At 38.0% G+C, this 25,926-nt stretch overlaps 1 protein-coding gene across 4 annotated transcripts in view; it reads left to right on the top strand.

The window, feature by feature from the left end:
- SMAP1 (small ArfGAP 1) overlaps positions 1-25,926 on the top strand; it is a 160,411-nt gene that overhangs the window by 62,825 nt on the left and 71,660 nt on the right. For all 4 annotated transcript variants that reach the window (XM_058661533.1, XM_058661527.1, XM_058661520.1 and 1 more), the window contains exons 3-4: positions 9,552-9,637; positions 23,134-23,209. In XM_058661533.1, the coding sequence (XP_058517516.1) occupies positions 9,552-9,637; positions 23,134-23,209 (162 nt within the window). The remainder of the gene's footprint in view (positions 1-9,551; positions 9,638-23,133; positions 23,210-25,926) is intronic.

Genomic DNA, 25,926 nt, shown 5'->3' with positions numbered 1-25,926 from the left:
CAGGGCTGGGCTGGTTCAAAGCCAGGCATGTCTCGTGGGTCTGCCATGTGGTTGTCATGTCTTGGGCCATCCTCCATTGCTTTCCCAGGCATGTTAATAGGTAGCTTGACCAGAAGTGGAGTATCTAATACTCAACTGCGACATACATGTGATGCCAGTGCCACAGGCAGCATTGCCCATTATGCCACATTGAGGCTGTAGCTCCTAGTCTTAATACTTTCATTAAAGCATAATTACTCAACAGAAAAATTCTTACCTTTTCATTGTGCCTTAGTTTCTTCATCTGTAAAAATAAACATTGAGTTTCTAAAGCAAAGAGCGTGGTGTCTATAAGCTTTGCTGGGCATAGTTTCAATTTCACTGGATGACACTTCAGATGCTTAAACCAACTGATGGCTGGTGTTGATTCTATTGTTAGATGATGGAGACACAATCTTAGGAGTACTATTCAATAACTTGGAGATTAAGCTTCATTTCCAGTAAAGCTAATGCTATAAAGCCTATTTTGGTGTTTTAAAATTTAAAATCATTAAAATTTTTAAAGTATTACATATTTGTATATTTATAAATATATGCACACACACGAAATACTGAATTTGTTGCTTACTGTCATAACTAGTAAATTATTTTCACTGTGTAATTTCTCTTGCCAGTTACTGAACATAATTTTCTCTGATTATATAGGCAGTAGAATCCATTTTGTTAATTTTTGTAGGTTCTTTTGCTATAGTGTACTTACCCTTTCCTTAAAAGTCACCTCCACATTACTCAGTCTTTCATGTCCATTTATCCTTTCACTGCTGATCTCTACTCCGCTTTTCAGAAACCTAGAAACTGTGTTTATCATTCACTTCTGTAGTCTCATAAAACAATCTTTATACCTGTGAAGTCATTGAATCTTTGTTCACCTCAATCCCAATGAACATATATAAGCAACTGCATCCTGTCATTTTTGGCAGTGGTCTCCTGTGGAAAGAATCTTATTATCTCACTTTTCCCTTTCAGGTGTCTATGCTGCCTTCTGTTTTTACTATCTGATTGTGGTGGATAAAACCAGGAAAACAGTGTTTGATTGTTTGGTTTAATGTACATATATACATTGTCCATAATTATTTTATGATTTGTCAAAATAAAAATAGAATTGATGTGTATGTATGTTTTCTAGTCTAATGAAGCACCAATTTTAAGGTACTTGTTTACTCAGAGGTGTTAAAATGTGGAAAACATTCCAGGGGTCTCAAGGATCCTAGGCACGCCATACCTCTAGCTCACCATTGCACTAGGTTTGGGGCAAGAGGATGGAATCCTGGGAATGGGAGGAGGGTGCGCCAGTGTCCTTTGACATCACCAAAATGCTTTAGTTTTCATGTGGAGTTGATCTCTGACATGACAGGCTCTCCAGTCTTGGGGTCGAGAGCCCAAGGGCTATGTGTCTGGCATCAGAGCCCACAGTGCATGTCGTGCTGTCACCTGTACAGGAAAGATTGTGCCCATGGGCACACAAATGATGAGTCAACCTGCTCATGTGAACCAGTTGAGGAGTTCCTTGGGTGCTGCTTCAGAAGACAAAAAGAGACCAACAATTTCTCTGAGTGATAATGATAATGTGGGGGACATAGCCATTAGAACCACTGGCTCATAAGATGGATCTGTTAGCTGAGATGGGAAACTATTTCTGAACCTGAAATATACAAGGCTTATGTCCCCATTCAGCAGGAAGTAGCTACAGGAGAAGAATCTGTATCCTTCAGTCACCCTTAAGAACAGGGTTGGGAATCTCTAATGGGGAAATAAAATGAGACAGGGAGGTAACTGTCTTTGAGTCACAAACTGGAAGTCATACCACTCCTGCCCTATATAATACTATTTGTTCATCTGGCTACCAAGTGACCCCTTCCCTAGGATGTGTTCCCTCTTACCTGGGGCTAACATGTAACTGCCCCCCTTTAGGGCTTGTAAGAGGCCAGGCAAGGGGAAGGGCACTTGCTCTCATAGACACAAGATGACACAAGATGATCTTTCCTTTCTCTGCTCACTCTTGCTGCATGTGGCCTGTGTGTGTCCATGAGTTCTTCACGTTTTTTTTTTTTTAAATATATTTTTATTGGAAAGGCAGATTTATGGAGAGAAGTAGAGACAAAGATCTTCCATCTACTGATTCACTCCTCATGTGGCTGTAATGGCCAGAGCTGAGTAATACAATACGAGGAGCCAGGAGGTTTTTTTTTTTTTCTTTTAAAGGTTTATTTATTTTTATTGCAAAGTCAGATATACAGAGATGAGGAGAGACACAGAGGAAGATCTTCCCTCCGATGATTCACTCCCGAAGTGACCGCAATGTCCTGTGCTGTGCCGATCTGAAGCCAGGAGCCCAAACCTTCTTCCAGGTCTCCCATGCAGGTGCAGGGTCCCAAAGCTTTGGGCCATCCTCGACTGCTTTCCCAGGCCACAAGCGGGGAGCCGGATGGGAAGTGGAGCTGCTGGGATTAGAACTGGCGCCCATATGGGATCCTGGTGCTTTCAAGGCGAGGACTTTAGCCACTGGGCCGTAGGAAGTTTTTCAGTTCTCCCACATGGGTGCAGGGTTCCAAGGCTTTGGGCTGTCCAGGACTGCTTTCTCAGGCCACCACAGAGAGCTGGAAGCAAAATGGAATAGGTGGGACACAAACTGGTGTCCATATGGGATCTTGGCACCTAGCAGTAGGGGATTGGTCCATTGAGCTGTCTGGCTGGGCCTGAGTTTCTCACCTTTTAAGTAAACTTTTGTTGAACTGCTTCCATTGTTTTTGTTTTCTGTCATACAGCTTTGTAGGTATAGTGCTTCCCACTTTTTTCTTTTATCCTTTTCCATTCTCACCAGCCCATTGATTTTCTCCATTTTATTACAGTAATACAGTCCTTCAGCGGCAGACATAGTTCTAACATTCTGTTACTTAGGTGTGACCTGACGTCGTTGGTATAGGTAAAGGAAGAGAATCTAATATATAGTCAAGGTATATTTAAAAATTTCTTTGGTGGTCTTTTTATATCAGAGTAGAGACACATACTACAGCTCGTCTTCTCCTGGTACTCTGGTCTGTTATGCAGTTTATTTATGAGAATATATGTATGTACTAGTTTACTTAGACTGGCTTATTTCTGAGGATAATGGTCCCCAGCTGCTACCACTTTGTTGCAAATGGTGGCATTTCATTCTTTTTAATGGCAGAGTAATATCCTAAGAGTAGATGTACCACAGTTTATCCATTCCTCTTTTGATGGGCATCTGGGTGGTTTCCATGTCTTTGCTGTTGTAGATTAAGCTGCCAATTCAAAAGTAACTGAGAATTGATGAGACATAATATGTGTAATTGATGCTGCTTTTTGCCATCAACTTTCATGTTAAAATTTCCATATGGTCTTGCTTACCTGGTTGAACCTTTGCAAATATTCTTTCACAGTTTCAGTGAACTGTATCTACATGACTTTCTGTTTCATCGCAGATACTGTGCAGACTAAGAGGTATTTTCTTTTTGCTGTTCAAATTCTTTCCAGATGTTTGACTTTTTGATTATGTAACTAGATCATTCCTGCTTCTAAATTCACACGATAGTATAAAGAAGCAGCATTATCTGAATGCTGTGATTGGAATACATTTTTTGTTTCTCTGTTCAGGAAAACTGAGCTACATTTGGAGTTTCTAGGTTCTTCTCCTCTCACACAGAATTACAATTTCACCTTCACTTACAATCATTCATGGCAGTATCTGCCATGACATATAGAGAGACCTTTGACCTTGTACTGCCTGTTCAGCTTACACACTTTTTACACAGTTTTGAAGCTCAGTTTTATGTTTCTTGAGTTTTGGCTTCATTTTGGGTTAAAATAATCACCGTTACTTATTTTTCTGGCTGTTATCCCTGTTACTTGACTTTCTTATTATCTCTAGGGAGATGGCTTAAAAAATCTAAGTTACTCTGAAGGAATACTTAAATTAGAGGTCAGGTAGAATAGATACCCTGAAGTGATTACATTGGAATTTCATAACCTAAAATCTTTCATTTGGGAGAAGAGGCATTATAATTTTGTTTGAAGGAAGGTAATTCTATGATTATTCTAGACCTGCAACTCTAGATTGACACTAGTCAATCTAGTACCCCTGAACTGTTTACTCAAGTGTATAGGGACATACATGTGGGATATCAGGAAAATAAGTATTAAAAACTGTTTCGGGCCTGGCGTGATAGCATAGTGGTTAAAGTCCTCGCCTTGCATACCCAGGATCCCATATGGTTGCTGGTTCTAATCCTGGCAGCCCTGCTTCCATCCAGCTCCCTGCTTGTGGCCTGGGACAGCAGTTGAGGACAGCCCAAAGCCTTGGGACCCTGCACCCATGTGGGAGACCTAGAGAAAATTCCTGGCTTCGGCTTTAGATTGGCGCAGCACCGGCCATTGCGACCACTTTGGGGAGTGAACCATCTGAGGGAAAATCTTCCTCTGTCTCTCCTCCTCTCTGTATATCCGTCTTTCCAATAAAAATAAATAAATAAATCTTTTTAAAAAATCTTTCTCCATTAGTTAAATAATAAATTTTTTGTAATAATTCTACATTTTTTGGTAAACATCCCATTTAGTTTCTGATGTAATAGAACATTAAGAAAATACTGTTTGGCTAGTTATTACTCATAGATGATACTGAAAGTTATTTATGCTGTGGAAATTATTGTAGTACTATTCCTATTTTACTGGGGATGACTTATTATTTTATGATACAGTTCCATAGGCTCTGGGATTTCACTTACCGCCTCCCCAACACCCTTTCCCCCACCTCTACTGATTACCCCTATATTATAGTTCTTCCAAAACAGTCGTAAATCCATGATTGCAGGCATGGAAAATGGCAGAGTCCAGCACCCTGTAATCAAGACATATCAATGGTTTCGTTAGGAGTCCACTCCTAATCTGGAATCAGAAATGCATACTGCATTGTATCCTCACATCTGGAAATGATAGTCTCCATTACAGTTACTGTACATCCCCTAAAATGAAAAGCCACAAAAAAAAAAAAAAAGGAAGAAAAATAGAAACTTACAATGCCATGAAGTTAAATAATGTGCTACTGGATGACTAATTGTTACTGAAGAAATTAAGTCAAGCACCTTCTTGAAGAAAATGATGCTACCCTATAACTCAGTGAATAATCCATTGATTAAAAAGTTCTGAAGAAGTAAAGCATCCGTTCCACTGATGATCGTTGGTGAACTCTATCTCCTGTAGGCAACAGATAGATGGGTTTTGTTTTTTCAGTCCAGTCTGTTATCACTGACAGGTGATTGATGGGTTGAATCCGTTTATATTCAGAGTTAATATGAATGGATGGTAATTTGATCCTGTCACTTTAGCAATGGGTTTTTCATTGTTTGATTTAGTGTTCTGTTATTTTACTGGGATGTTCTTTGCATTTGCCTTTGGTTTGGTTGGGCGCTATTTCTCTGTCAAGAAAACATCTTGAAGTATCATTTGTAGGGCGGGACTGGAAGAGGCATATTCTTTTAATTTTTCTTTACTGTGGAAGAATTTTATTTCATTTTCAAAGACAAAGGAAAGCTTAGCTGGGTACATTATTCTGGACTGAAAATTTTTTGTTTTTAGTATCTGGAATAAGTTTTTCTCTTCTGGCCTGTAGAGTTTCCTGTGAGAGGTCTCCTGTGAAATTAATTGCCATTTTTCTATATGTCAATTGATTTTTTTCACATGTACATTTAAGGATCTTTTCCTTATGATTGAAGAGAGCTTGATTGTCGTGTGTCTCAGTGAAGATGGCTCTTGGTTGGGAGTTCTGTGCCTCTCCTGTTTTCTGTTTCTCAATCCTTTCTCTAAATTAGAAATGCTTTCCTTTGTTATTTCATTGAATACATCTTTAAACCAAGCTTTTCTTTTTGTACATTCTGGAATCCCCATAACTCTTGTATTTTGCCTTTTAATAGTGTCTTAATTCTTGGAATACCTTTTTTAGCTTGATATAGTTCTGTTTCCAGCTTTTTGATTGTTTCCCCATTGTGGCAAGAAATATTTTCCAGTTCTGAGAATTTTTTCTTCTGCTTCCTTCATTCTATTATGGAGACTTTGCACTGAATTTTTATTTTGCTCTATTGTGTCCTTCATTTCTAATAATTTAGCTTGATTTTGTTTCACTGTTGCTATTCCTGACATACTCCTTAAATTCCTTGGACTCCTATATGTGATTCTCACTGTTGTTAAGCTTTATAATGAGTTTTCTTAATTCTCCACCCCTCATTTTCTTGGTGTATTCCTTAGTTAAGTCTGAGGTTGACAAAGGCTTTTGTTCCCTTGCAGGGGAGTCTTTAGTAATATTCATTGTGCCTGTGTCTCTTCCTTTGCTCTTGGTTATTGCAATTCTGGTTACCAGGTGCAGCTCACTCTTGTCTCTCTGGTTGCATAGCTTTTGCCACACTGCACAAAATGGTACTTGTGCCACTTGTGGAGTGCTTGATTTGCTATTAGGTCTAGGGGATAGACCTGGACCTATTTTAGGTGGAACCTGTAGGATGCCACATCCGTGCAATGCACTGAGCCAGCAATAAGTGTACTCCCAGCTTCGTGCATGTTCATTGCTGCCATCAAACCTCTGCTGCCCTGTACAGAGTGGTGCCTCATGTGGCTCTGTTAGCGGTCTGGAATGTGATATCCACACTATTCCTGCAGTGCTACTTTGGGATCTGCGGGTCTGTCTATCTCTCTCTCTCTGCTCCTAGTGGATTCAAACAAATGATCAGGAATGGCAGTTCTTTGCCTGGGATCACCTGCTGGACTCCCAGTGAACTTTCGTTCTCACCTGACTGCTTGTGGAGCTCAGATCACTGCTCACTGACTACCACTGAGGCATCTGGTCATTACAGCACCGCACAGTTGTTTCTGCTGCTTTCCCATGTCCTTCAGTTTCCGGGTACCACTTTGCTGCCAGCCTCTCTTCTATTTCCTGGAATATGCTGTCTTTGCTTCACCCTGGCTAATGATTCTCTGGTTAAATGTGTCTTTACACTATTCTGCCATCTTGATTATCCTGTGGTACTATTTCATGTCACTGATTATATGTTATAAGTTTTAAGGGAGAGATAACAGTGAAATTTGATCATTAGTCTAAGTTTTTTTTTGTGGGGAAAGCTTTTAGAGTATCAAAGGACTTAATTACATCAAAGAAATAAACTTAATTTTGCACTGTTCTAGGCCAGCATTATTTCTTTATTTTCTAGCTTAATTGTGACCCTGATTATGAATTTTGAGAAGTCTAGAGTGGTTTACAATGCGAGAACTAACACAATTTGGTATTGTGTTATTAGTCATGGGGATCCCACTGTTCAAGTGGTGTGGTATATTTAAGAAACAATACTTTCCACAGCCAGGGAATAAACTTTTAGAAAGTAGTGAATATAAAATAGTATGCTTTATACAGAGAATACATGTTTGGAAATCTGTGAATGCATTTATTTTGACAACAACTCAGTATTTTTTTATTAATTATTTTGCATTATGTGACAGTTTCATAGGCTCTGGGAATCCCTCCACCCCTCCATGCCCCTCCCCCCTGGTGGATTCCTCCACCTTGATGTAGAATTACAGTTCAAATTCAATCAAGATTCTTTCCTTGCAAACGTATACCAAGCATAGAGTCCAGCTACTTATTGTCCAGATGGGTTGAACAGTTTCTTGGGGAGGCCATTTCTGGTCCGAAGTTAGAGCTGGTAGAATATCATCCCAGTCAATTAAGAGTCCCAATATAACATCAACAGCAATTTGCAACATTATGGAATTGACATGGTTTTGAGTAACCAGTATGTTAAAAAAAAAAAAAAGGCAAGTTCTTAACCACAGCCTGTGATTAGCTCATTGACATTTCAATTTTAGTTTATATACAGGACCGGCTGCTATATACCTTAAAATGGCTATAAGGTACCATTCAGCTGTCTCGTGTCTATTTCATTGTAGTATTTAGCCATTTGTTGTGTTGAAGTATAATTTTGTTGATCTTGGCAGATTTTAGGATAATCTGGACTGGCTTGTAACTCTAACAAGACATTTGTCAACAATTAAGGTGCAGAACATTTTTTGGGGGGGAGGGGTGTGCAGGAAAATCTTCAACACCCAGCGAGGCATGAGCCAATCCACGCCAGCTCTTTCCTGTCAGATTCCAAGCTCTACTTTTTGTTGTTTGTCTATTTATTTTAGGTTTTTTTAGTAACAACTCAGTATTAAAAATAAACTTCTAGACTCCCGGATCCTCACCATGGACTATCAGTACGAGCACCAAGGACTACATCCCAACTGTCAAGGAGACCATGGGGAATTGAGTGCCTTCGGAGGCCAAGAACTCTGAGGTCATCCACTCCCACTTGGATCCACCACATGGGATGGAAGATGCCCAAATCCTTCCTCACAGAATCCAAGGGTATCTGAACAACAGCCAAGAGCCCTGAGCGGTCTGCAGAAACAGAACAGTAAAGTTCCTTCGGGACTAGGGAGAGGAGCTTTCTCTGTTCCTTGCCTGATTCCAACTTTGGGTCCCCACCTTCTCTGGCAGTGACCATCAGGATCGCTCCGGAAACCCCTCAAAACCCCTCAAAACAAACAAAAAATCTAGAAAAGACAGAACAACAAGGAAAGCTTAGAATTAGATAGGAAATGGTCAGCGTTGATTCACTTATACCTTGCTAAGTGGGACACCAAGATTAATTACTCCTCACTAGTTTTTATTGAAGATTTCTCTGCACATCCCTCCTAAAACTGTTCTGCACCTCAACTGTTGACATATGTCTTGTTAGAGTTATAAGCCAGTCTAGACTACCCGTAAAGATACCAGGCTCAGCAAAATTATGCTTCAATGCTATAAAATGCTAAATACTACAATGAAAATAGACATGAGACAGCTGAATAGTAATCTCTAGCCATTTTAAGGTGTATAGAAGCTGGTTGTATATAAAGTAAAATTGAAATGTCAATGAAGTAGTCACAGGATGTGGTTAAGAACTTGCGTTTTTTTCAACATATTGGTTATTCAATACTATGTCAGTTAATTCAATAATGTTATAAATTGTTGCTGATGTTATGTTGGGGCTTTTAATTGATCGGGACGATACTCTGCTGGCTTTACCTGCAGACCAGAGATGGTCTCCCCAATAAGCCGTTGAACTTATCTGGACATTAAGATGCTGGAGTTTATGCTTGGTGTATACTTGCAATGAAAGAATCTCAAGTGAACTTGAAGTGTGGTTATGCAACAAGGTGGAGGAATCCACCATGGGGGGAGGGTTTGGGGAGGGATGGGGGGAATCCCAGAGCCTATGAAACTGTGTCACATAATGCAATATAATTAATTTAAAAAATAAACTTCTATTTTGAATTTGAGTAATTGTATAATTGTGGTTTAAATATATTTCCAATAATAGCATACATTAGAAACAATGTTACTTAGCATTTGTATATATGTATGTGTGTGTAGGAATTACTTATTAATGTTAATAGTAATGTAAATGCTTGATTTTCTTTTATTATAGTGCATGCAAGAAATGGGAAATACTAAAGCAAGACTACTATATGAAGCCAATCTTCCAGAGAATTTTCGAAGACCACAGACAGATCAGTATCCTTCAAAATTTGTGAGATTGTAAAGAATTAGCTCATTGTGAGATTGTAAAGAATTGCCATTGTTCCGTAAAGATAGAAATTATTTTCTCTGGGCCGCATTTGGTATATGTAATAGGCTTTTTAAAAAATTGTTTACTTATTTAGGAGGCAGAGAGAGAATGAGTGAGTGAGCATGCTCCACTCTGTTGGTTCATTTGCCAGATGCCCACAACATTAATTTGACTAGGGCTAAAGCCGGGATCTTAATCCAGGTAGCTCAGGAGTATACAAGATTCCAGTCATTTAAGCCAGCACCCAGCATCTGCATTGATGAGAAGTTGTGGTCAACAACTGTAGCTTGGTATGGAACCCAGGCACTCTGATATGGGATATGGTGTCCCAGCCAGCTGCTAAGGCTAAACTTCTAGCCCTATAATTAGTTGGCTTTTGATAGGAATATGGTAAATGTGTGATACATATATTATTTTTATGTACATACTACTAAAATGTTGTGTAACTGGCAGTTTTGGCTGATCTCTGAAAGAGTTACAGAGAGAAAGAGCTATCTCCCATCAGCTGCTTTACTCTTCAGATGGCTATAATTGCCAGGTAAAAGCCAGGAGGCAGGATCTTGATGCAGGTTTCACTAATGTGCAGGTGGCTAGGTTAGAAGTGGAGTAGCCCAGACATGAATAGGAGTCCATATGGTATGCTGGCATTGTAGGTGGCAGCGTAATCTTCCGCACCATAATGCTGGTCCTAATTGCTGTCATCTACTGAAAGTATATTGTTCATTACTTTATACTGTGAAAGATTTGGTTTGTCTTTTTAAATCATTTTCGTAAGAATCTTGTTGGTTGGTTCAATTCATTCCCTTTCTTTCTGCTTCCAGCTCACAAACTTGAATGTATATGTAAGATGCCTCATATTGAGGAATTCTGTGTTTCTGGAAGTTTTGTATAATTTTTTTTTCTGTGAAGCAGTGAAGTATTGAATTATTTTCAAGGGAAGTTATTTAGTATGAGTAATGAACAATTCATGTTAATATTGTCTGTCAATATTGCATCTTCCTCATAGGTTTCACGATGGTGTTTGCCTTTATGAATGGATAGGAAATTTTTCCATAGGCATTTAGTCAAGGTGTGTCTCATATTTGTCAATGATAAAATCATTTGATTCTGTAGGATTTGTGAAACTTTATATTTAAGAAAGTAATTCATCAAAACTGCACTGCTCTCTAAATAATATGATCTAATTATAGGCATCTGAGTTGTATGTGAAAGTGACAATAATGATTTTGGCAATGAAATGTAGCTTCCTAAAATCAATTGTATATTGCTCTTTTCTATAGTTTAACAATTTTACCAGATATGGTGTATAGGTCATTGCATACTTACATTCAGACAGAAGCATTTTAAGTTGTAATTAAAAAGGTAGTAATTTCCAGTTGGCCTTTTTTGTTTCGACTTCTGTCACCATTATCTCACAAATTGAGTAATCTGGTATAAAGGCTATTTCTGTTATAGAAAGATCCTGGACTAAGAGTGTGGGATGCATTTGCAGATATAAAAAAAATGGAGCAAAAGTATGTAGGTGGGAGAAAATATGACCTTTTAGGGTTTTGATGTGATAAGATTATATATGAGGTACCATAAAGAAAGGTATTTTGTGAATAGTTTTCATATTATGTAGAGCAGTTTGGGCTTTTAATTTCGTTGTCTCAAGTGTTTGAAGTGTTTGAAAATGCATGAGAGATTTTGAAGTGTAAAGAATAGAAACATTAGACTTTTGCTACAGTTGGAGGTGAGAGGAGATCCTAGAGGTAAAGGAGACCATGTGGAATGCTCTTCGCAGCCCCCAAACAAGCAGTGATGAATAATTAAATTGTTAGAATAGCACTGGAGAACACACAGAACCAAATTGTTTAAGTAGGAGTAGCAGGATTTTTTTGAGATTGGCTTCGATTCTGAGCAAGATACTGAGATATGACCCTAAAGCTTCTAGTTTACATGACCATAAAGCTTGTTCATTTACTGAGAGAAGGAATTCATTACCAGATGAAGCTTAAGGAAAATGGTGAGATAATGTGCCTGTTGCGTTACCTTGTGATGACTGAGATGTTTATTGAATGTATAGTTACCTATTTGGTAGCTAGAAACATGAGTCTGGACTCTAAAAAAAGGAAATGCAGATTGCAGACTCACATATTCTGAAGGCAGAATAAATTTTAGTGGTGAAATTGTTTGCTTAGGGCAATGATTTAAAAAAATTTTTTTTCAGTTTTTATTAAAAATCTTGGCAATACTATTTACTTTTTCTGTAAAAATGAAGACTGGAGCCTGGTAAAAGGAGATGGAATTGGGCAAATAAAACAGTGTTTTAGCTCAGGGTTGCAGAGCACCCACCCATCAGCTGTACAAAGTCTGTAAAATCATTATTCTGGTTCTGTCAAGACAGCTGCAGGTGGGACTAGAAAAAAATTTATAGAAGGCTTTTTTTTTCTTTTTATAAAAAAAGATATATTAATTAGGGCCAGTGTTTTGACTAATGGCTTAAACCACGGCTTGCAACATCTGTATCCCATATGGTTGCTGGTTTGAGCCCCAGCTGCTCTTCCTCTGGTCCAGTTCCCTATTAATGTGGATGGAAAAGCAGCTGAGGGAGTTCCATATCTTAGGGCCCTTACACCCATATGGGAGACCTGAAGGAAGGACCTGGCCCATCTCAGCCCTTGTAACTATTTGGAGAGTGAACCAGTGGATGGAAGAACTCTCTCTCCTTCCCTCTGGCACTCTGCCTTTAAAATAAACAAATGTATTTTAAAAAGAAATGTTAAAATACTGGTTACTCAAAACCATGTCAATTCCATAATATTGCAAATTGCTGTTGATGTTATATTGGGACTCTTAATTGACTGGGATGATATTCTACCAGCTCTAACTTCGGACCAGAAATGGCCTCCCCAAGAAACTGTTCAACCCATCTGGACAATAAGTAGCTGGACTCTATGCTTGGTATATGTTTGCAAGGAAAGAATCTTGATTGAATTTGAACTGTAATACTACATCAAGGTGGAGGAATCCACCAGGGGGGAGGGGCATGGAGGGGTGGAGGGATTCCCAGAGCCTATGAAACTGTCACATAATGCAAAATAATTAATAAAAAAAAAAAAGAAATGTTAAAGATGATTTTTTTTTTCCTAACAAAGGCAGAGTTATACAGAGACTAACAGAGATCTTTGACTCACTGATTGGTTTGCTGCCCACGTGGCTGCAAAAGCCAGAGTGGACTGTGCTTGGTCATCCGCTGCTGTTGTTTCCAGACATGTTAGCAGGGAGCTAGATTGGACATGAAACGGTGCGGACTGAAAGTGGTGCCCATATAGGATACTGGTTGTTTTAATTCACTCCCTTTTTGCTCCCAATCACAAACCTGATTTAATAGGTAAGATGGCTCAAATTGAAGGATCTTCCTTTTCTGGAAGTTTTTGTGTATGTGTAAAGGGTTTGAACCAGATTTTTTGGTTTTGGCTTCTCTTGAATATTGTGGGGCAGTTTATTTATTTGAGGTTCCTATAGTTTTGGTTTTATTTTTTATACAGTACCTTCAATTAAAAAAAAGTTTTCAAATCTGGTTGATAATTGTGAATCCTTGTTGTTTTCACATTTAAACCTGAAAGAAAGCAGGGAAGGGTGATATATAGCTTGTATGTATTTCTGTATATTGAATTCTTCTATGTATCGTTTTGTGTAAATTAATAGGCATTCAACTTCTTAGGTAATTATCCGTTTTGTGATGAATTTTGTAAAAGGAAGATTTATATTTAAAAATATTTGTTTCTTCACACCTAGTTCTTACTGAGTGCTGACTTTGTGCAAGGCATCATGCTAAGCGCTTCACCTGCTTAATCCTCAAAGCAGTAGGAGACAACTGTATCCTGACTAGACGCAGCCCCTTTCTAGCTCATGTGCCCCTTGGTGGGAACCTCCACCCAGCTACAGTGTTCCCTTAGCCCCTCAACCGCAGCCTGTTCCCAGCCAGTGATCTGCCTACCTGTGGTTGCTCTGACTCAGCTTGGCCTAGCCCTTCACCTGTCACAACCTTAGCCTTAGACACTGTGGATCAGCGTCCGTGGCTCACGCAGACCAGTTGGTATAAAAACTTAGCTGGGCATGTCCTGTGCTCCACCAGTTACTCCTCTCTGGGGTGATAAAGATTTCTCTGCACACCCTTCCCAAAAAACGTTCACCTAAACTGTTGACATATGTCCTGTTAAAGTTATAGAGTTAGACTACCCGAAAAACAACCAGGTTCAGCAAAATCATGCTTCAGTGCTATAAAATGCTAAATACTAACATTAAAATAGACAAGAGACAGCTGAATAGCAATCTATAGCCATTTTAAGCTATATAGAACATGGTTGAATATAAACCAAAATTGAAATGTCTATGAAGAAGTCACAGGTTGTGGTTGAGAACCTGCATTTCCCTAGTAACATAATAGTTAATCAATACCATGTCAATTAATGCCATAATGTTGTAAATGGTTGTAAATATTATGTTGGGTTTTTTACCTGATTGGGATGATACTCTGCTGCTTCTACCTTCAGACCAGAGATGGTCTCACCAAGAAGCCATTGAACTTACCAGGACAATAAGATGCTGGACCTTATTATTGGTCAAAACCTCCAATGAAAGAATCTCAACTGAATTTGAACTATGGAAATGCAACAAGGTGGAGCAATCCACCGTGGGGTGGGGGAGGGTTTGGGGAGGGGTGGGGGGAATCCCAGTGCATAAAAAAATGTGTCGCATAATGCAATGAAATTAATAAAGAAAAAAAATATTTGTTCTTATCCAGAGTTTTCAGGAAAGATGAGATTTTTATAGTAAATTGATTTGTATCTGGTATCTATAAATCCTTGACCTTTGATATAGTAAGGATGTAATACTGGCAGTAATAGCTACAAATGATTTTTTTTGTTTTTTGCAGATATGAGTTTTCCTTTTGCTAAGCACTGCTCTTTGAATTTTAAGTATTATCAAAATAGCCACATGACATAAGCATATTTTCTTTTTTAGGGAGGTGATAGAGTGGAGGGTAGGTGGCGTGCACAGAATTTTTAAGAAACTTTTCAAAATTCCTGACATTCCCTCCTGAGTAAGGGTTCTTGAATATTATTTTGTGATGGTAGTTTGCTTGAAATTATTTTTGCTGCATTTGCATTTTGGCAGCCTTTAATAACAGATGGACTTACAGTGTGTGTCTCGGTTCATCTAGATGAAGCTCTAGGTGAAAATTTCAACTCCGAGTAACTATTGGGGTTCATGTTTGGCTTCTCTATTATCTGTTTTTTATTCTTGGCTCAAGCATGCTTATTGATTTTTTTTCCCAACTAAACAGTACAGCTTTCAAAGCATTTACAAATTATAGCCATATTTATATGAGGTGTTAATCTTTTGTTGTTCCAAAAAGATAATCTAATGGTTGCTGGAAACAGTTTGAATATAAATAGAAGGTACAAGTACAGCTCTTGGACCATGAGCCCATCCTCCATATTTTCATATTAGACTGTAGCCTTAAAATTTTTTTCTAATCATTATAATAATTCTTTTTTAAATTATCATAACACTTCCATCATTGCTTTTTTTAAGAATGTCATTTGGATGTTTTTTAAGGAAGGCTAGTAATAAAACTAGTATCCTTCTTTTGTCCCTTCCACTCACTCAACCACCCTCCTAACTGCCCACCTGTTGATTATTCTAAAACTCCTTGCTCTGAAAAGTCTAACGTTTATGCACTTTTATGGGTGTAATATTGCCGGAGTCCAGCTCCAGCCGAGAGTTCGGAGCTCGAGAAGGGTGCGTGAGATAGGCGTAGAAAGAAGAAGAGAGAAAGAAAAGAGAGACGGACCACTAGGATTCCTTGATCATTGTGGACATTGCGAGAAAGCTGTCTGCTTTATTTATACAGAAGCAGTACAAAGTTTTCTTTTAGGGGCATTTTGACATAGCTTCAGGGGGGCACAATTTACAACTTCTTGAGAAATGATTGAGGAAGGATTCCGCATTCCTTGCTTATCTTGGTTTGCCAGTCTTCATCCACTCTCCTCAGGTCTGGGCTCTAACCTAGGCGCCACCTGTGACAACCAGGCCCCTACCTTGAATTATGTATGGGTTAGTAAGTCCGGAGTCTTGGTCTATGGGGATTACGGGCCATTGGCACTAAAGGCCATTAGGTCAGCAAGCTCACACAGTTTGTTAACTGAACAAGCAAAGCAAGAGTTATAATGGCGGAAAGAATTGTAATTAGCAATGAGCCAAGTTTACTCCATATAAGTTTCAGTTCTACAATGGACAAGTGAGTGTTTCCAAAGATAATTCTACAAATTGTTTCACCTTAAGGCAGGGCATTATCCATTCCAACATTGCAGCCAAGAATTTCTCAGTAGGCAACACATCTTATTCAGTAATACACTCTTGCTACAATTCTTATTCTACAACTTAACCATCACTTAATGTGAGGAATACATCCAAAGAGAAAAAAACAAAGATCTGAGACAAAAGGTTTCAAAAATTAAGTTCCTCTACAACTGCAGGTTCTACAACCTCATAAGTGATCAAACAATAATCAAAAGTATATCTTTGTGATGTTAGTGAAATCAGCCTATATTTCCTCTAGTTAGAAATTATGAAAGCAGCTAAAGCAACTACAGTTTCTATGTTCTAAAGAGTTGCAAGGACAGGCTAACCCTTAAGGTCACAGTAACTATATTTTTTGCTTTAGCAGGATAGTCTTTAGGGTCCCAGTAACACGATAGCCTTTAGGGTCCCAGTAACAAGATAGCTTTTAGGGTCCCAGTAGCTATATTTTTTGTCATGGCAGTTTTAACCCATACTCCCATCATTTCCATTAGTTTGTAAAATTCTTATCAAGCCATTTCCCAGAAAGCATGTTTAAATGTCCAGGCCAGATTTTATGGCAAAGAGTAGGTACACAATAAGGTGTCTGGAAACAGCATGGGCTTGATTGTACTCCTGTGTGCAGTTAAAGGCTCACTCACCAAGACATTATCAGTAACATTAACTCTCAAGCTGATATTATTTGCCAAAGCCATCTCACAGGGACAAACAATGCCTCAATAGATTACAGGATTCTTAGTGGGGTGCTTGAGTGTCCATGCAAAAGGGTGGTGAGACTGCATCAAGGTGGTCAGAGAGAAATCCGCCGGGCCCTGCCAAACAGCTGGAAGCTCCCTGGGCCCTGCCATGCAGGGAGCTGTTCTCTTCACACCTTTGTGTCATTCACACCTACTGCACGGACCCTGGCATAATATTGTCTTATCCTTAGGAGTGAGTAGAACCAACCTGGGTTAAAAATATGGGGTTTCATTGCATCCCCAAAAGTATAAAGCGTTAGCACTTACAAAAATTACACAAAGGCTGCTGTGAAAAGTGTAGCTCTTCCTGTGGATGTGGTTAATGATAGACTGCATTTGTTAATGCATGACAAATGATAACGCTTTACATTAAGCTTTTCAGTATTAGATATTTTGTCTGAAAAATTTAATTACTTCACGTCCGTGTGATCTGTTGTACACCAAAGCCAATCACCAGTTCTCTTTCATTGAGCCTTTCAGAGTTTGCTGCTGTCAGTGGTATGTGTCTAGAACTGGAGGGGTTTTGGGATTTGAAAGTAGATAATTAATTTAATTGTCTCTGAAATGATATCTTTTAAGAAAGGGAAGAGAATCTTCAAATATAAACACATGTTAAAAGAAAGAGCATGTAATTAAAATTTTTCTGGGCCTGTTGGGTACCAGTAATTAGTTTTGGCAGTGGAGTCAATTGGCATTCTAGTTAGTGTTTTGTAGCTATAGGCATGGGAAAGAATCTGAGATGTATTGATGTCTAATTACTAAATTCCAAATCAACTACGTACAATACCGGAAGTCTTCAGGAAGTTAATAGAGAACTGCGTATTATGAAACTACTGTGTGTAAATTTCAAAGTTAAGTACAATCATATTTTCCTTACGTTGGTGCTTGCTGTTTCTCATTTTTAAAGATTTATTAATTTATTGAAAAAAGCAAATCTACAGATAGGACAGAGGAGGATCTTTTTTCCACTGGTTCAATCCTCTTGTTGCCGCAACGGCCTGAGTTGAGCTGGTCTGAAGCTGGGAGTTTCTTGCACATGTCCCATGCAGGTACAGGGTCCACAGCCTTTGGGCCATTCTGGACTGCCCTCACAAACAGGGAGCTAGATGGGAAGTGGAGCAGCCAGGATTTGAAGTTGCGATGATCTGGAATCCTGGCATATGCAAGGCGAGGACTTCAGCCACTAGGCTGCTGTACCGGGCCCTATAATTTTTTGAAGTATCATCAATTTGCATCATTGTAACAGTATTTTCATCTCAGATGGTATTTGAAGACTGAAAAATATTTATCTTTATTTGCCAGTCTGATTCTTTTGTTTCTCATCTATTCATCTGTGCAAACTTAATAATATGCATGGCATTTTATTCCAGGAGCAGTTGCTTAACAGTAGTTATACCTTCTCCCTGCCATGATCTCTCTGTTTTAGAAGGTTTGCCTATCAGAATAGCTTTATATTAGTAATAAGAGTAAAAAGTTAAATAACCTTCATTATTTACCTTGCAGTGTTCTTAATTCTCCATATATATGACAGTTACCCTGTAAGATGTGTTACTGGTATTATTCCCATATTGTAAGTAATAAACAGTGTTAAGTTATATAATAACTAGAACTGTCTTTGTTTATTTAACGCTTGCCATTTGTCAGTTACTGTACTAAGCACTTTGAGTGTGTTATTCCCAAAACTCTGGACAAACTTGTCATGGGTTACCACCATTTCCTAAGTAGATATGGGTTCCATGGAATAACTAGTTTCATAGTCCCAGTACTACCAGTTAAACAGTAAGTTCTGCTGGGACCAGAAATAAGATGTATATTGGAGACTATTTTGTTTTGAGAAATTAGATACTGGATTCAATGTAGGAGATAGAAGTATGGTCAAGATTTTGGAGAGAATCAAGATGGGGGAATAGGGTAACGACACATTTAAATGGACAGAAAAACAATCAGGATGAAGCACAGAGGACACATTCCTGGAAATATGAGAGGACAGAACAACAGCAGAGGGGCACCTGGAGACTAACAGATACAGGAAAGCAGCAGAAACAACGGTGTGGTGTTTCAGTGACTGATATTCCAGTGGCATTCAGCTAACGACGATCTGAACTGCACCAGCAGCTGAAACTCCACCAGCAACCAGGTGGGAAGGGACTTTCGGGAGTTTGGAAGGTGAATCCAGACAAAGAACTGTCCGTCCTGCTGGTCCGTTTGATTTGACCAGGAGCAGAGACGGAGCAGCAGATCCCAAATGGGCAGTGCAAGAACAGGGTGGATTTCACAGCCCAGTCAGCCCCCTAGGGCTGCATTGGACGCCATTCTGCGTAAGCAGGCAATGGCAAGGGAAAGGACTGAGCATACGCTGAGCTGGGAGTGAAATCATTTCTGACTCAGTGAACTGCAGCAATGTGACATTCTACAGGTTCCACCCAAGACAGGTCTGGGTAGCCCTCAGACCTGATGGCCAGCAGATCAAGAATTCTAGTAGGGGCACGTCAGGTGCCGTTTTGTTCACTGTGGCAAAAGCTTTAGGACTGCAGGGAACAACAGTGAACTGTGCATATGCTGAGCTCGCGAGGACTCATTGAGTTCTGTGGATAGCCCTGGTCCCGTAGGAAAATAATACCGACTGTGACATCATACGGGTCAAAATAGGTCCATGTGGCACCCAGACCTAACGTCCAATAGGTTCCGGCAAGATCAACAACACCAACAATCTGGCTTTATAGGACACCTTGTGTCTCCCTAGTCCTGGGACTTGCTCCAGCTGGAAGTGGGAGAAAGTTTGCAGAGACAATGGTGCAGCCTCAGCACGGTATCACAGGAGGTGGAGAGGTGATCCAGGAGTTGGGGCTACAGAGTTCTTTATGGAAATCTAACATAAGAACCCAGACCTGGAACTCGCTGGAGGGAGTGGCACAGTTGGCTGCGAGCAAAGAGTTGTGTACCAACTACAATTAGTAAAATCAAACTGTAGACCTGTGGGTGACATAGCTTAGAAACCTGCCTCAAGGAGAAGATTCTGCTAACCAAAAGTGCAATGACCAAGAGCAAAAGAAGAGACAAAGGCACAATGAATATTACTGAAGACTTCCCTGCGAAGCAGCAAAACCCTATGCCAACCTCAGAGTTAACTGAAGAAGACATCGAGAAAATGGGGGACACAGAATCCATAAGACTCATTTTAAAGGTTCTGGTCAACAATGAGAGCACATACAAGAGTTCAAAGAATTTAAGGAATGTTTTACACAAGCAGCAGCAGCAATAAAGCAAGTCAAGGCTGATATATCAGAAATTAAGAACACAGTAGAGCAAATTAAAAGTACAGTGGAAAGTGTCCAAAACAGAATGAAGCAAGCAGAAGAAAGAATCTCAGAATTGGAAGGTATTTCCTGTCATCAGGGAGAAAAAAACAAAAAGCTGGAAGCAGAGCTGGAACAGGCCAAAAAAAGTATTCAAGAATTGAAAGACACTATTAAAAGGCCAAATATCAGAGTTACGGGAGTCCCAGAAGGTGCAGAAAGAGAAGCTGAGTTTGCAAATGTATTTAATGAAATAATAAAGGAAAATTTCCCTAATCTGGAGAAAGAATTGGGAAACAAGATCCAGGAGGGGCACAGAACCCCCAACAGGCTTGATCAAAAGCCATCTTCACCAAGACACATGAGCATCAAGCGCTTTTCAACAAAACATAAGAAAAAGATCCTGAAATGTGCATGTCAAAAAAATCAATTGACATATAAAGGAATGCCAATTAAACTCACAGGGGATCTCTCACAGGAAACTCTACAGGCCAGAAGAGAATGGAGTGACATATTCCAGATTCTAAAAGAAAAATATTGTCGGCCTAGGATAACATATCCAGCAAAGCTTTCTTTTGTCTTTGAAAATGAAATAAAATTCTTCCCCAGTAAAGTCAAAAGTTAAAAGAATTTGCCTCTTCCAAAGCTGCCCCACAAATGATACTTCAAGATGTTCTCTTGACAGAGAAGAGGAATAGCACCTACCAAATCCAAAGGTAAACGGGAAGAACATCCCAGTAAAATGACAACAGAAGACTAAACCAATGAACAACCCATTCCTAAAATGACAGGACCAAAGTACCACCCATGTATTTTAAACTCTGAATGTAAATGGCTTAAGTTCAATCAAACGTGATAGATTAGTACACTGGATTAAAAAACAAAACCCATCTGTTTATTGTCTAGAAGAAACATATTTTACCAACAAAGATTAGCGGAAACTGCATCGCATGGGTAGTGTTGTTTTCTGTTGGTTTCATCTCTTCAAAACACTTTCTTCTGATTGAAATCTTCAGTGACTCAAAGGTCATACAATAGCATCATATTTTGCAAGAAGATTCTTAATTTTCATTTCTTCAGCTACACGTTAGTCATCTAGTAGCGTGTTATTTAACTTCATGGTGTTGTTAATTTCTTTTTTCTTCCTGATAGTGATTTTGTTTTGTGACTTTTCATTTAAGGGGATGTACAGTAGCTGTGAAATGGAGACTAACATATCCAGATGTGAGGATACAATGTAGTATGCATTTCTACTTCCAAAGATGGACTTACAATGAAACTTAACTTTATTTTGACAGTAGGATGCTGGTATTGTCCATGCCTGCGATGATGAACAGTATAGAGGAACTGGAGGCGGGGAATTGGGGCTGGAATAAGGAAAATACCAGGAGCCTATGGAACTGTATCATAAAATGATACTAATTATAAAAATAATAAAAAATGTAAAAAATATGGTCAAGATTTCCTTAGAAAACCCAATACATTGTCTGTAGTGACTGTTAATACGTTAATGTGTCCCTGTCTAAATTTGTCTTGGCTATTCTTTGACATTAAATACAGTCCAGGAATCACTGATTATTGGCCTGCTAGCCCAATGTTTTTGTAAGTTAAATTTAGTTGGAATGCAGCTTTTCTAATTCATTGATTGATTTTCTGTGGTTGTTTAGGAAACATGTAGGCAAAGCTGAATATTGAACATCTGGGACTATATACTGTAGTCTTTTAAGGTCAAGGTAACAATGAGAAATTGAGTTGCATGTGGATTTTATATGAAAATAAGAGAGGACGTTCTTGCTCTTAAGAGGCATGCAAGAACTGGGTTACTCATTGGCTGGCTTCAATACTGAGTGCTGTTTCAAGCCCCAGCTGTTCTGCTGCCACTTCAGCTGAAGGTGGCCCAAATACTTTGGTCTCTGTAGTTTGAGAGACCAGGATAGAGCTTCCTGAATGGTACAGACCTGACTGTATTTTCCAGCTAGGGAATGAAGTAATGGAGGGAAAATCTCTTGACCTTTCTTGTGTCTTCTCATCCGTTTTATTGACTTTCAAATCAATCAAGAATTATTAGAAACTGAAGATAGAAACTGAAAGCCAGCAAGGACTTGCCATGCTCACTAGATTAATTTTCCTTTGGGTGACTCCCATGGACTTAAAAAAAAATTCACTTTACGGAATGCAATTTTTTTTGGAAGTAATGTTTTATGTTAATAATTAGGAGAGTCCTGGCAAGTCACTTTGTTCCACTAGTGTATTTTATTCCATTGTTTTAAAACAGTTGTAACAAAGACACCAGTTTTTGCCTTATGCAATTTTTAAAAGTTGCTTCCTTCTAATAACAATTTTTGAAAATGTTTGTCCTAAGCAGAAACCTTAGTTTTAGCTTCTTGACTTCAGCTTTGTGAAGAAAAAACTGGCCCCTATTTGAATGCACAATGAATACTATATGATACAGCAAGAAACAGCATGAATATAGTAGATAGTTATATAATTATAGAAGACAATACATAGTATGTATCTATATATTATGTATAATTATACAGTAATTATAATATATATTGTAGTATCTACTATTAATCTATACAGTGTGCATATATTATCTACTATATATAGTATGGAGTAGAGTGATTTAATTATTGAGACACTGGTTAAATAATTGCTTAATTCTTCTGATTCTTTGTGAAGTGAAAATAATTAAATATTTCCTTCAGTGTTTTGTCAGTGGAATTAGAGGAAACAACATATGTATAACATAGAGCAAGCAGAGCCTTCTGCGTTGTGGTTACTGCACACGTGTTCAAGTTCATTCTGGGTTTTCAGTATGATATTAAAGTTAGAGTTTGGTGATAGGATTGGTATTAATAGTAGAGTTAAGATTTAATAAAGCAGAAGAGGAGATGGTAGACTTTGGGAGAACGAATGGGTTGCAGGATTTAGTTGAAGACGTAATGCTAAGTGAAGTATAAGTTGAGGAACAGGCAATTTTAACTTGAAGTCCAGGCTTTGTCCATTGTCCATTGTCATCACAACCATGCTTTTCCTTAAGTTATTTGTTTTCAGAGCGGTGGAGTTTTTCATCAGAGATAAATATGAGAAGAAGAAATACTACGATAAAAATGCTATAGCTGTTACAAATGTAAGTAAAAATCCTCATCTCCCTCCAACTGACGTTTGTTGGCTCTATTTCAAACTTTTAGCATGTAATATATCCAAATTTGTTGCTACAAAATTATTAATTATATATTTTAAATATTTGAATACTAGAAAGTCTTCAGTCATGTAAATTTGAGTCGTTGAGAAGCAGAACTTCCAATTCATAGAGAGGCACATTCTAAGTCTTAATAATTGCAAATGTGGCATTTATTAACTTTATAAAATGTGAAAAAAGATAAAGCTTCCAACTGTGAAAAGAGATTAGTTTGCTGGATTTTGGAAATAAAAAAGAAAACAGGTTTATACCTTTTCCCTGAAAGCTTTGGTGAATTTACAGAAATAAGAAACAGCCTACATGTATTAAAACATGGTATTTTGATTGGTTATTATCATGCATTTTAGTTGAGGACTTAATGTAATAAATAAATTAGCATCTTTTTTTCCTGATTAAATGTTCCAATACAAGTTAGTTGTAGTTTAAGGTTAATTGCCTTGATTTTTGAAATTGTTTTTTGGTCTTTGATTCCTATATTAATAATCAAGCTGTAAGTCTTCTGATTAAAATCATTTCTCAGGCAGTTTAGAAGACAACAGTTTCATCTCATTTTGCATACGAACTCAGTTTTATTTCTAGCTTATTTGGAAAAGCAGTATTCTAAACATTCTATCAAATCCCAACAAAATAATACTTTTTTTTCCTCCATTTTTTTTTTACAATGTTTACATAGTTAATTAGGGCACAAAGGTTCAAGGGGCATGGGAAAGTGGGTAAGACGATTATTTCCACATTGTTTTTTTTTTTCCTGTATATGGGGTAAAGGGGGAGACAAAGGGATAAGCCCCACCCAGTCTCCCACCCATTCCAGGTCCCTAATGTGGGGCATGCTCCAAGGGTCTTGCTCAAGTGGTTTTGATAGTTCAGCAGTTGTGAATTGCTGCCAGTCTCGCCATTCCAGGCATGATGAGGTTGCTGCAGAATCTACTGATTAACATAGTCCATCTTAGAGTCTCCATTTGCCCAGTTTTTCACTGCCAACATATATATGGCTGAGGTAGTTAATTGATTTGTTCTGTCTTCTTTCCTCTGTTGTGGTACCAAGTATCCTCTGCAGGCATCACAACAGAGTACAGAACTAATACTATTTTAATGTATCGTTTTTGAACAGAAAAAGTTTTCTTCAGAAAGGTTTATTTATGCTTAGTATGTATTTTGGAATGGAGAGGTCCCTGGTGTAATTATGCTGTATTTATCAGGACACAAGGTGAAATCTGAACAATTTATAAAAATTGAATGTTGAGCATTATGTTTTAAAATATCCACAAATTTAAGGTTAGTGTAAGCATTATGGAGGGGGCAGGACTAATTTAAAATATAAGTAGCATATTTTCTTTTAAAACATTTGATACTTTATATTCTCTTTAAAATGTTAAATGTTCTGTTGCTTTTTGTTTTATTTGTATTATAGATTTTTTTTTTCTCCTTGGCAACAATTTGAAAATTATTTTTATCTGGTAATATACAGGAAAATAATGTTATCTTTGACAGCTGTTATTGTGGTACTTGTTTTTTTTTCCTCCCGGAGATGTGGCAATAGTATGTTAATTGAAGAGGATTTCTTCATTCTTGATGTGATAGAATAAAATATTGAAATGTTAAATGTCACGATCTGTGTAACTGTTTTTCAGCTGATTCAGTGAATTCTGGCAGCTGTGGTGTTGTGTGTATGTATGTGTATTTTTGGAGTGGGAACATGACAGTATTAGTATTTGATGGACATTGTTAATGTTTATACAGGTATTCTGTAATTTCCCCTGTTTTTATAGGCTTGATAGTAAAAATTTCAAGGCAAAGATAGTATACTATTGAGCTTATGTTACTAATGAAATAAAATTTGGAAAAACCCACAAAAATCACATTTAACCTAAGGGACAATATATTCTATTTATTCCTTTCTAAGCAAAATTATGATTGAAGAAAACCAATTTATGCTGTAGGAAAGTTTGAATTATTTTTCCTCTGTATGATAGTTACTATGCATGTAATGTAATTATAATGAGAGTTGCATTAGATATTTGTATTTGTCTTCAGTGACAGATTAAGCATACATTCAAATAAGCTTTGAAAACATGCTCGTATTTTTAAGTACTATAGCAAAGAGAATTTGACCCTTGCTTTCAGAGACATTTATCATAGTGGAGGTAAGGTCAGATTTTAAAAATAAGAACAATGTGAGGTAAGATGTAAGGATGTTAAATCTGTGATATTTAAGGACTATTAGGTTACTTGTGGCAGATAGTTTGAAAGCTGACTGTACTCTGATAGAGACATCTTGAGTGACTGTTAAGATTCATGTGATCATTACCTATGAAATGATCTTAAATTACTGTGGCTTTTTTGTTTTTTGATTTGAGTTTCATAATGTAGTCTCCTCCTGGTTCAGATTATGTTTTTTTGTGTTCTAAGCAGTATATGTTGCTGCTTTTTTTTTTTTCTTTAAATTTTCAGTAAGGGCATTACAGGAAGAATGTAAAGGTAGACCTTTCTCTGTGTAAAACAATAGTTTTTGATCTTGACTGACTTTCTGCCCTCTGTAAAATGAACGTGTCAAATGCTATTACAGAATACAAAGCAGTAAACAAGCACAGAACAGTTAGCAGCCACGGAACACAGAATTTTTTGTTGTTTTTGTAAAATATTGT

Source organism: Ochotona princeps, chromosome 1, assembly GCF_030435755.1.
Source record: "Ochotona princeps isolate mOchPri1 chromosome 1, mOchPri1.hap1, whole genome shotgun sequence".
Taxonomy (NCBI): Eukaryota; Metazoa; Chordata; class Mammalia; order Lagomorpha; family Ochotonidae; genus Ochotona; species Ochotona princeps.
This window is presented reverse-complemented; position numbering and strand designations above follow the sequence as displayed.